The sequence below is a fragment of the Sarcophilus harrisii genome, chromosome 1 (assembly GCF_902635505.1).
Source record: "Sarcophilus harrisii chromosome 1, mSarHar1.11, whole genome shotgun sequence".
In the NCBI taxonomy this organism is placed as follows: domain Eukaryota; kingdom Metazoa; phylum Chordata; class Mammalia; order Dasyuromorphia; family Dasyuridae; genus Sarcophilus; species Sarcophilus harrisii.
The window spans coordinates 493758132-493771096 of NC_045426.1; the positions used below are offsets into that span (position 1 = coordinate 493758132).

Sequence of the window (12965 nt, forward strand, 5' to 3'; positions counted from 1 at the left end):
TTATCAGCCTATTACATAGTGTTCTACATAGAATGATTATTTAATAAATGCTTGTTCATTCATTCATTCAATCCATAGGTTGTTTGCCAGGATTACAGTCATGAGGGAAGGAGAAAACAACCGTGAAAAAAAGGGACAGAACTCTGAAACTCTATGGATGGCTTCACAAAGGTCCCATCTCCTTTTTTTTTTTTTTTTTTGGACATTTTTATAAAGATATTTGATAAGATCACTTGATTTGATTCTTTTTTTAAAGTTCTTTTAATACTTATAGAAAAATAGCATCAATGGAATCACATTCTATAATATTCCTGCTTTTTTTTTATCAAGTCAGCCAATTATGATATTAAAAACTTTCCACTGAATAAATAAACATTTATGTGTTATAAGCACTCTGGGACAGTTTGACCCACTGAGCTTAATCCTGTTTTATGTTATCCAAAATTTCTCATAATGAAAGTTACATATGGCAAGAACAAGGGACTGCTATAACTTTTCCAAAACCAACAGCCAGTCAGTCAATAAATAAACATTGATTAACAGCCTAATCTGTGCTAGGAAAGTGCTAACAGAAAGGCAAAAAAATTATTCCCTTGTTTCACGAAGCTCACAATGTAATAGAGAGAGGCAATATGCAAACTACTAGGAATAAACACAAATAATATAGAGCCAAGGTAAATTAGGGGTAGTCAACAGAAGGCACTGGTAGTAAGAAGCATTAGGAAAATCTTCTTGTAAAAAGTTGGATCTTATTTGAGACTTGAAGGAAATCAGGAAGGCCCGGAGGCTGACCTGGGGAGAGAATTGCAAGCATGAGGGAGAGCCAGTGAAAATACATGGAGTCAGGAAATGAGGTGTCTTATATAGTAAATAGCAAGGAGGGCAGTGTCACTGGGTCACAGAGTACATAAGTTGCAAAGTATAAGAAGACTAGAAAAAGGACACCTGGTGCAGTGGGCAGAGCACTTTTATGTTTTATGTTTTATCTCAGAGATCGGCCAGAAAACACCCAACTAAAAACCAAGTAAAACAGAAAATTATACCTAAACAGGAAAGAAATGTACAGAATAAGAAGAAAGAGTCTGAGTTAGGTCATTCAGTAAGAAATGTTACTACTTTATGTTGGTACCACATTCATAAAATTACTCACCTAGGACCACCACACAAAATTCATTCCCTCTGATCTTTGATGCACAGATTGCCACCACGTAGTCTGGTAGTCTTTGTTGATGTCTCATTTCACTAAGAGTTCTCAGAGTCTCTGAAATGCCCTCAGCCAGAGAATTCTGAGTGACAATCACATGAACCAAGTCTTGAGATACACTGGCAATTAGTCTAGCAAGCCAGGGGAGTTGACCTGGCGACACAGAGATACACTGAGCACTCATCTGCAAGGATCTCTCTCTCAGAGTAAATTCCTGCATAGCTTTCAGCATGATCTGCTCAAATTCTTCCCTGAGAGGTATCTGATCAGGACCTAAATTGAAGAGAATCACATTAAATTAAAATTGGAATTAAAAGTCTGTCCATCACATAGAGAGAGGGAAAAAGAGGGGAAAGAGAAAGGGGGAGGGAGGAGAAGGAGAAAGAAAAAGGAGAGGAGAAAAGGAGAGGGGGAAAGAGAGGAGGGAAAGAGGGGGGAAGAGGGAAAGGGAGAGGGAGAAAGAGACAGAGAGAGGGAGGAAGAGAGAGAAAGAGAGAGAGAGAGAGAGAAACAGAGAGAGTGAGAGAGAGAGAGAGAGAGAGAGAGAGAGAGAGAGAGAGAGAGAAACAGACAGAGAGAGAGAGAGACATCATAGGCTATAAATTAGGAGTTGGAATGGACTTTACTGATCATTTTGACCAATATTCTTATTAATGGGTTTAGTCTATCTCAGGCCAGTCTACTAAGGGTTCAGATTCAATAATGGAACAAAATGAGATACTGATAGGTCATTTAACAGTTAACAAAAGGAGATTTAAGCAGGAGAAGGATATTTAACACCTTAAATGGATGTCCCTGAGTAGTTTTCTTGTCTTCAAAGATTGAGCACTCAAACATCAGCACGTGTGCCTGGAGCTCCTCAAGACAGTTTTATATTCAGAAAGTGATGTCAAGAACCTGAGCCTTTAGTCCCTGTGAGGCAACCTAATCTTAAAATTGCTTCTAATATCTTCTTTTAAGGAAAATCTAGGCCAATTTACATGAAGAAGCAGGAGTTAGGATATTATTCCTCCCAAAACATCTCCTAATTTCAGAGTTTACAAGAGTACAATAGTCATTCACAAATCGAATTCCATTGCTGATTAATGCATAAATTTGACTTAATCTGTTCCTAAACTAGGCCCATTTGCCCCTTCTAGTTTTCCATCCCTGGGGGTTCACCATATAAGCCTTGCACTTGGTATGGATACTCATTGGATATTAGTCTTAAAGCAATCTTCAGTGTTGGACTCTAGATTTCAAACAATCTATCCACCACAGTAGTAGGGATTATATCCAGTTTTGTTGTGGGGTTTTTCTGGGAGATAGAGAGAGAAAGGTTCTCAGCTTTTTAGGGAACTGCATGTTTTTTCCCCAGAGAAAGAATGTGTTTTCCTTTTATTAGTTAGATTTTCTTCAGTGCTTCTTCACTCTATTCAGCATGATGATAACTGTATATCATAAACCATGGCCGTAATTTCTTGAATCCTATTTTCTTGTTCTGTTTTCAAACCCAAATAAGTTTTAGAATATAATAAGCAGGATGGAGTATGGTGTTCAGGGAATATAAATGAATGGATATTCCAACTTTTAGTTTATACTTAAATCCAAGAAATGAAAACAAATACTTTCCATTCCTTGCATTAGAACCTATTCAGTTTTATTACTGTCTCATGACCAGTGAACTCAAGTGAGATATAAACCTGTTTCCAGGAGTACCTCAAATGCCATAATACTATAGACAAACATATATTTATTAACCCAAATTAAGGAAGACTTCTATGTATATAAGCTTTGCAGAAACAAGCAGGCCTCTTTGGTCAGATTAAGGTTCAGATGAAGGAGCTGATCTTCTACCCTGCAGGGAGCCATTCCCAGTAACTCTAGAAATTATTATCTTAATAAGATGATTTAAGTAAGGAAAAAAGGGGGGGAGGAAGGAGAAAAACCATGAAAGATTATCCATTTTTTTTTAAAAGTCTTCCTTTTTAATTAGAAAACAACTTTTTTTCCTGCAAATAAAGGTAGGCATCCTAGATACTTTTTTCTTTATGTATAGAGATACATCAAGTCAAAGTATTCCATCTTCTTATAATAGATTTCTACTTTCTACATCATTATTAACTATCATTAATTAACTACTTTAATAATTCTCATAAAATTTGTCATTCCCCCTTCTGTTATCAACTCTAATACTGGTATTTAAACCCATTTAGAAGAAACCAAAAGTCTAAGTATTCCTTTGTTCTGGTAAGACTGCAAACATAAGGGAATTCCTGATTTCTATTCTGTGTAAGCATCAGAATTCCTGGTTTCATTTAGCTCAAATGTGTTAAGATTGTGGTCAAGGGTAAATAAGGCATCGTTCTCATGGTTCTCAAACTTTATCTACTCATATTTTAGTATTTTTTGCTGCCTGAGGAAAAGGGATCCAAGAGAGAGAAGGAATGCACTCACACACACCTCCAACACAATTGTTGCAAATGTAATTTCCTTATCATTCACAAATAGGTGGTAAAGGCCTAGAATGAGAAAGCCCTAAATTCAAAGGCATCCCCAGACACTTAGCAGTTGTGTGACTCTGGGCAAGTCACAATAGCACCTACTTTCCATGGTAGCTGTAAGGATCAAATGAGATAACTGTAAAGCACTTAGCACAGTACCTGGGCCCAGAGTAAGCACTATATAAGAATTAGTTATTATTTATTTCAGAAACTCAAAGGACACTAGTGGGCAGTACCTTAACACCTTCTTCAAGAACTTTTGAGTTATCTATTACTTGGTATATTTAAAAGTGCTGAATCTAAAAATGTAATAAATTTGTCTAAAATGCTCATAATATTCACAATTCTCTTGAAGTAATTTAGTATTAGTAGGCACGCACTGAGCTAAGGGAGCCAGGGTAGGGTGGGAAAGAAGGATATAACAAGTTAAATCAGGTTAGCAAGCTTCTTCAAGAGGGAGAGAATAACAGGTTTCCATTCATTTCCAATCACCTTCTTAGGCTCAACCACTATATGGACAAATGACTAAGTCTGTCCCCTATCACCAATCCCTTTCACCAAGCCTGACAATAATATGAATTTTTTTCTTTTTCAACAAGCCTGACAATAATATAATTTTCACCCCTCATCAAGTACTGATCTTTTCTGACTCATCTTTAACCCAGATAACAATTCTAATGAGATTTTTCCACTACAGTTAGCTACTTCAAGAGGAGAAGACTGTGTCCCAATATATTCTGAACACTCTTAACAACTTAATCAGACCCAGGATTTGAAGCATTAGCCTTCTCATAGTGTGGTTCAAAAGATTTTCTGATAGAGAAATCAGAGCAATTGGAGAAAGTGAAAATTATAGTGGAGAGTACTGATTTCTCTAAAGAACACTACCCTAGCTTATATAATCATTGAGCAGTGATGCAGCTACCTGAAGATCAAATGTCAATGCTAGTCATTTAAAATGGATAAATCTAGGTTTGGATTTCTTTTTTTTTTTTTTTTTTTGGTAGATCCATAATGTGGAAGTAGTATCTCTGCAAACATTCACTCAATGCCTTGTTCAAGACGAAAAATCTATCTAGAAGAGCATTACCTTCCAAAGAGTTGGCTGAACATTATGTCCTTGGGGGTGAGCAGGAGAGGGCCAAAAGTGAAATTAAGATTTTAAAAAATATATTTACAATTGCATACAGGGGAACCTCTGCAGCAAAAGGCTAAGAAGGGTGTGTCAAAAGAATATGTATCATGGAGCCCAGCTTTTCTTCTTTATTTAGAATAAAATATCTCAACATAAAAATGAAGTGGTTTTAAGCATAATCTGACTTGTCATTAAAGCAAACTAGCAGGTATTTTGATTGTACATTACATTTCATTCATTAGAAGTGAATTTCAAAATTTTCATCAATTTAGCAAAAAGAAAAAACAACTTAAGCCTAATTTTCTCAAATGTCTAGACTATATAGTTTTGTCCCTTTGATTTTTGAACCTAAATTGTTTGGTCATCAATAAATAATAGTCAAATGAATGCTATCAACTGACTTAAAGATTAGATTCAGGTGGTTTCATAATTTAAAAAAAAAACAATAGTAATAGGAATATCTATTTTATTACTTTAAGGTTTTTGCAAAGATCTTTACATGTATTACTAATTTGGTCCACATAACAATACCCCTGTGCAAGATATATGTGATTATTATGTCTAATTTACAGATTAAGAAACTGAAGCTAAAAGAGATTAATTGCTTTGCCTGCATCATACCACAAGGATTTTTTCTGGTATTTCTCCATGCCTGGAATGCTCTGCCTTCTCATTTCTGTCTCCTGGCTTCCTTCGAGTCCCAGCAGAAACTTTAACCATCTTTAACCAAAAAAAAAAAAAAAAAAAAAAAAAACTTCCCCAAACCTTTCCTGATCTCCCTTTAATTCTTGTGCCTTAGCGCTATTAATTCCAATTTAGCCTATACATATCTTATGTAAGCAGTTTTTTCCCCATGTTGTCTCTTATTAGACTGTGAGCTCCCTGAAAGCAGCGGCTGTCTTTTCCTTTCTTTATATCCTTACCACTTACCACTAGCACACAGTAGGTACTTAATTAATATTTGTTGGCTGACTGTGCGCAGATAGAAGGATTCTAACTCCTATTTCCCAGACTCTTAAATTCAGGATTAAAACCTATTACACTACTTTTCCTCCAGTGTGCCTTCTTTCTTGTTATGTAAATGAGAATAATTGCAGATCTCAGGCTTCCAAAGAAAGACTGAGGAACATAGGAGAAGATCTGGAGCCCTAAAATATCCTTAATCTTGTGCTTCTAGGATCTCCCTTAGAGCACTCAATTATACAGTATTTTTACAAATCTCCCTAAACTGCTCATTGCCTTGAAGGCCTAAAGTCCAGTGGGGAGCCTATAATTAGCTTGCATTTGGGATGAGTCACTTTGAGTTTGCACAATACGGTTCATTTCCATGTAAATGTTGCATAGCCTGGCTGGAGGTAACTGCACACCTGCAAGCACCTGCTGTGGAGCCCCGGATTATCCACGGTGTGTGGCCTGGGACTGTAGCTAGAGAGGAGGTAGCAGTAAATATAGGGAGTGAGAACCAAAAGCCGTCACTTTATACCACCCCAAAGGTCCCCATGGACTTCCTTAGTCCCAAGTGCAAACGGTGCTAAAATTGGCCACTATTTGGGAGAGGGTTGTCGGGTAATGGTGTGGGCTAAGGAGGAAATACAAAGCAGGACCTGGGTGTGAGGCAGTGTTCTTCAAACAAAATACAGCATGCAAGTAGGTCCATTTGCATATAAGAATGACTGCATTCTCATGGAATCGACAAAGCTAGTTTTCCCAGGGAAAGCCTGGGAAACTAATGCACCATTCTTGCTTTTAGCTGGACTGGCCAAAACTCTAGAGGGAGCAATTCTTTTCTTTCAAGTCCCTAAAAAGTAGAAGGCAGGAGAGGGGGAAAAACAAAAGTAGGGAAAGGACCTGAGAAGAAAAAGAAGCAGAAAAGAGGGGAGAGGATGGACAGTAATGGGGAAAAATACCAACTGGAACAAGAAATGGGAACAATGTGGAAAAAATACTGGTGGATGAGAGGACATGGATAAGGAGGTGAGGAGGGAGAGGGAGAAGGAATGGGAGATTAAAGGGAATGATAGAGAGGAAAAAAAAGGAATGGGAGAGGGAAAAAAGGAGAGAGAGAGACAGAGAGAGAGGAATGAAAGAGAGGAAAGGAGAGAAACAAAAGTGAGTAGGAAAAGAAGAGAAAAGAAAATGAGAAGAAGGTAGCAAAAGGGGGAAAGTGAGGAGAAAGAGAGAGAAACAGAGGAGGGGAAAGAAAGAGAAGACAGAGACAGAGAAACAAAGAAAGAGAGAGGCGAATGAGAAGGAAAAAGAAGTGAGAGGGAGAAGAAAGAAAGGGAGAGAGAAGGAACAAAAACAATAATTACCAAGCACACAACAACAGAAATAGCTTACCAAGCCGTACAAGGTACTGTATAGTTAAAAGAATCATATTTTCCACGCTCAATAATTGGCTTCCATTCAGTCCCAACTGCTCCAAATCTCTATTTTCCAGATGTGGAATCTTATAGCAATTCACAAGCAAAGGACTGACTACAATGTCACCAACATTTCCATAGAAATAGGGTAAAGTGCCATAACCTGTAGTAAAAGGAAATCCCCAAAATAAATTAACATTAGAAGGTTCATCCAGTTTGTGCCAGTCCTAGCTATCAAGGTGTTGTGATAGCCCACCAAGGAAAAAGGGGCAGACTTCATTCCCTGGGGCCCTCTCAGAAATATCTACACCAAGTTACAATTTGTTTTCATACCCTCTGCTTTTACAAATGCTAGATTTAGGTGACAGTCATTATCCAATATGGGAAATGAGTCTTATCTAATGAATGGACAGGGTGTCCTGGATATACATGCTAGCCTGAGTGGTGGAGAATTGGGTTTGAATTCTGGCTCCAACAATCCTGTCACCTTGAACAAGTCACTTTCTGAACTCAGTTTGGACACCTGTAAAATGGAAATGACGGTAATCACTCCATCACAGTTATGGTGAGGAAAACCATGAAGTGTTACAGTTTTCATTTCAACTAAGGTTTCTGTATCTTTATAAAAAGATTGAAGATTTTGTTCATGTGTTACTCTATAAACTTTATAAAAACCAATAGCCTAAAAACCACTGCTTGAATTTAGTTCTAGAAAGGAGAAATGTTCCTGGAGAAAAATTTCTGCATTTCCTCTTGTACGATGACAAAGCAAAATCATATTTTCTTTTTTTTTTTTCTCCTTAGCTGGAAACCCAGAGCTAAATCCATTACTCAGTTCAAGAGATCTATTCACTAAGTGTATGGTAGACCTCATTCTGTGTTATCCTTAAATGTCTTATTTTACAGTGTTCTAACCCGTAAGCCACTTTAAGTTCTCTTAGAAGTAGGGATCAGAACGAAAAAACAGGAATAGTTGAACTTTAAAGACTTCCTCAGCCTAACGTTCTGAGCTTCTATAGAACACATTCTGGTTAGGGTAAACTGCTTCTTTTTTCTTACCAATAATAGAAACTAGAGAAATCAATAACAACAACAAAATTCCTGAGGCCTTTATAACATTTTGGAGAGGAATTTTCCTGCAAAAACGAATGATATTAGGAGCCCTATAAGCAGCAGGGTGCAACAGGATAGAGTGCCAGGCTTGGAGTCAGGAAGACTCATCTTCCTGAGCTCAATTCTGGCCTCAGACACTTACTGGCTGTGTGACTCTAGGCAAATCACTTAACTCTCTGCCTCAGTTTCCTCATCTGTAAAATGAACTGGAGAAGGCAATGGCAAAATACTCCAGCAAATTTGCCAAGAAAACCCCCAATAGGGTTATGAAGAGTTAAACACATCTCAATAATAGAAATCCTTTTTCTCCCTTTAGAATCTGTAGCTCTTCAAAGGCAAAAGATATGCTTTTCCAATAGTCCAGAAAATGCTATGGTATTTTAGCAATATTTTAATTTTATAGTGTTAATAGTTTTTTTATACAACTCTTTTAATAGGAATACTACACAACACACAACTGCACAGTAAATAAATATTAATATAATGATACTGTGATAATTAGATACTGTCCCTGCATACAATGCAGCCTCTATATAAGAATCACTTTGCACACACTTGGGATCTAAGTTAAATAACTCATGTCAACTAGTAGAGGAGAGATAAAGCCCCAACTCTATCCCACATCACTCTAGATAGAGATTTTCCAAATACTTGGAGATTCTCAGGATTAGGGCACAGTGAGAATTCTTTCTCTGGACCAAAAAGTATGATAGAGGGACAATCTGTGCTAGAGAATAATCTCAGGAATTGGGGCTGACTGTGATGGGAAAGGAAAGCAATGTTAGTTTAGTAGGGTCTTTAGGGATCTAGATAAAATTAGGTTCTTCCAGAAAGACCAGAAGTCCCTAGGTGGTCTTGAATTGAATACCAAGTCTGGTTATACCCTTGGATCAAAAAGGAAAGAGACCCTTAAAGTTGTCCTAAAATGATCTCCTAAAAGCAGCCACTAAATTTTCCAAATTCTTCAGTTCTGGGATACAGTCATAAGATCCTAGAGTTAAAAGAGAACCCAGAGTTGACTTAATCCAATCTTTACTTAAAAAGCATGAATCTCCTTTAGTTAAGAGAATTTTTGCTATTTCACAGTAGAACCAATTCCTTTCAGGACAGCTCTGATTCCTGGAAACTATATCAATATACTGAGCTGCAATTTGCCTTTAACTGTACCCTAGTTCTGCCCTCTGTGACCACCTGTTATAGATATAATCTTTTTTTCCCACATGATAACCTTTTAAATATGTGAAGATAGCAATCACAATTTCTCTAAGGCTCTTCTTTCTCCATGGTAAACATCTCTAGGTCATTTAAATAACCCTCATCTAAAATGGTTCTGAACCTCCTGTTCAGGGTAGTTGTCCTTTTCTCAATGAATTCCAGTTTATTAATTTGTCTCTCTTATAATGAGAAGCCCCAAACTGAACAGTACTTTAGATATGTTCTGATAGGCAGAGAGCACAAATGGAACTACTATTTCCCTTATTCTAAATATTAAAATTCTTTTAATTCAGCCTAAGATCTTCTTTATTAAGCTGTATAGGGTGTGCACAGATGGAGTTTGGAGACAAGAAGGCCTGAAACACTTACTATCTGTGGAATCCCATGCAAATCACTTAACTTCTCTCAGTGTCTAGTTTTCTCATCTGTAAAATGGACATAATGAGTACCTACTTCAAGGATTGTCTGGATCATTTGTGACAACCTATGCATGGAGTTTGTAAACCTTAAAGCACTATAAAAATATAATCTTAACTGAGAGGCTTCCTCAATAGAACTAACTGGCTAGAAATGCTTACTTTTTCTCCATTGTTTGGGGAGAGCATTTCTAAATTATATTCAGGAAATATACACTCCAGAACGACCTCAGGTTCTTTTATTGACTTTTCCTTGATGGTGATAGTGATTCTAAAGTGGGTTTTCTTAAAGGATGGAACACTTACATAACTAATGGTACTCTCAGGCTATTTGGTTTAGAGTTCATAAACAATAGTTTCTGGAATAATTAGATACTGATGGTTTTCCATCTCTGCTTAAGAAGGACTTAGTCTTTAAAAAAAGCTAGACAGGGGATGGACCTGTGATTTCACGGATACAGGGAATTAATTCCCTGATGAGGAAATTCTCTCCTCCAATGAAGGTTCACACCTTGTCGGCAATTTACAGTTACCTAAGTGGAAGTTATACTATTTGGGCAGAGACACAAAGAGAGGACGTGTCAGAGGTAAGATTTGAACTCTTAGTCCCAAAGCTGGCTCTCTCTCTCACCCTGCCTGCCACACTGCCTTTTGGGAACATTGATTAAATAGGCTTGAAGAGTCTAGATTTCTTTGATCTTACCTATCAGAATCACAGGTCTGACTCCTGAGTTACTCAGCAAGTTTTCAGGAACAATTACAGTTTCCCCTGCAGGAATGGGTCGAGGTTGTAAAATTCCAGTTAACATAGACTGAGGAACGGGGACAGATAAAAGGGGCTCTGCAAAAAAAAAAAAAGGGGGGGGAGGAAAAATCTGTTTGTTAAAGAAAGTGAAATAAAAATAAATCTATCTTTTCCAACCACCAATAATATCAAATTGAAAGCATTAAATTTTCTGCAATATTTTTAAAAATTGTTTATATGTTTTTGCATGACTTTCACATGTATAATTGACAACATATTGCTTGTCTTCTCAAGGGCAAGGGAAAGGAAGGAAAGAATTTAAGACTAAAAAATTTTTTAAAAGAATGTTATTTTTACATATAATTAGTACTATTTAATAAAATAAAAAATTTAGGAATCTAAAAAAATTGCTAAATTCAAAGTCAGTAATTCTTCTATATCACCATGGAGAGAGACAGATAAAAACAAAGAAAGACACACAGCATACACAGAGACATCCACAGAAAGACAGAGAAAAAGAAGGACAAGCAGAGAGAGAAACACACATACACATAGAGACAAAGAGAACATATAAAACTTGTGTGTATATGAGATTTGCCCATGTAATAGGGGTTCCTAAAGACATAACTGGGCATTATTTTAATTGAAACCTATTATTTTCAATAATCAAACATAACAAAATAAGTAACATCACATTATATGAGTTCTGAATCTTATTAGAGAAAAAACTATTGATATAGTGAAAAGAAAAAGCAACACTACTAGGCAAGAAAATCTTTAAAATCATTTTCCTATTAAATAGTCTCACCAGTTCTTGCAAGAGGTCGGACCGTAGGAACAGGAACAACTAAAGCAGGTGGAGGGACAGGCGACCCAGGATACCATCCTCGGTGTCGTTTCTTTGGTGGCCCTGAACTGGACATGGATGCTGTGGATGTAGAACAGAAAACCAATATTCTAGAACAAAAATCTCAGTGGTTTCAGAAATCAGCACTGGTCTCCTGCCATCCAAAAATGTACAAAGTGCCAAAGGATGAGAAATTTTAACAATGATGGCAGGATGCGCAGACTTTGAATTTAGAATGTAGCTTTGATTTAAATGTTATAATAGGTAGGAAGTGCTACATAGTTGTGATTTATTGTTATTACTGGCCTTCTAGAATGGCCAAAAAACTACCAAAATTAAGCCCATCATTTCCAGCCTCCAGTTTGGTTTTCATGTACCTTGATCTCCTGCAGCAAAACCAGGTCTGGGCGACGCAGAATGAGGCACTGGGCGAGCAGGGGTGGAGCTGGATGTATTTGTTCTCCCTCCATTATTACTGTTCCCATTAACAGTATCTGCAGGACACCATGGAAGGAGAAGAGAAGTCACCACAATATACACAGCAGCTAGTGATCCAGAGACTGGATTCATGTGGCCAACATCATGTTGAAGGAGTCAAGGTTGACATGACATGAGGCAGTCTAGATAATTTAAATTACCTGCCATGTTGTATCAATTAAGTTGGATTGGACCATTAGCTATCCACTCTTATTCTTAGAAAAGTCATATATAGCAAGAACTCTGAGGGTGATCAATTGGAGAGCTTTTAAGGATAATATAAAATTAAATCTTTCTGGCAAAAAAAAGTTATTCTGGACAGGTTAAGTGGGTCAATGGATAAAATGTTGGACTTTGTGTCATGAAGCCTCAAGTTCAAATCCTGATTTATACACTTGCTAGTTTTGTGATCCTGGGCAAAAAACTTAACTTCTGTTTGCCTTAATCTTCTTATGTATAAAAATGAGAATAATAATAGCATTTCCTTCTCAAGGAGTTATAAGTTGCTATTACTACTACTACACTACAAGAACCATCATTATCACCACCATCACCACCATACTACAAACTACTGTTATTATCTAAAATTTCAGTGTCTTTCTGCTTATAATCATGATATATTATCATATGTGGTTATAATTATTATAATATATGCATATGTTATGTATATAAAATCATATAACTAGGAGGTATCCCCCAGAAGTATAAAACTATTAACAGATTGTCAATTACCATAATGTTCTATCCATAGGCTGGCCAGAATCATTATTAAGGCTGGTTGGCCATTCCTCCCAGAAAAGTGCTGAATTTCAGGTAATAAATTCCCAACTACCTTAAGCAACCAATCCCCATGTTCACTATAGTGTGAGCTACAATAGCTTGTGGTAGGGGCATTAGATGCTGTAGGAAATGGCTTCCAATGATAGAATTTAGCTCAAAATATAATTATAGTGGGCTCTTAACAGAA

The 12965-nt window shown here is 36.9% G+C and overlaps 1 protein-coding gene across 3 annotated transcripts in view; it reads right to left on the minus strand.

The window, feature by feature from the left end:
• The window catches only part of GREB1L (GREB1 like retinoic acid receptor coactivator), a 137138-nt gene that overhangs the window by 60613 nt on the left and 63560 nt on the right, over positions 1-12965 (minus strand). For all 3 annotated transcript variants that reach the window (XM_031946546.1, XM_031946545.1, XM_031946544.1), the window contains 5 exons: positions 11899-12015; positions 11483-11602; positions 10633-10770; positions 7163-7348; positions 1151-1477 (listed from right to left, as the gene is read on the minus strand). In XM_031946546.1, the coding sequence (XP_031802406.1) occupies positions 1151-1477; positions 7163-7348; positions 10633-10770; positions 11483-11602; positions 11899-12015 (888 nt within the window). The remainder of the gene's footprint in view (positions 1-1150; positions 1478-7162; positions 7349-10632; positions 10771-11482; positions 11603-11898; positions 12016-12965) is intronic.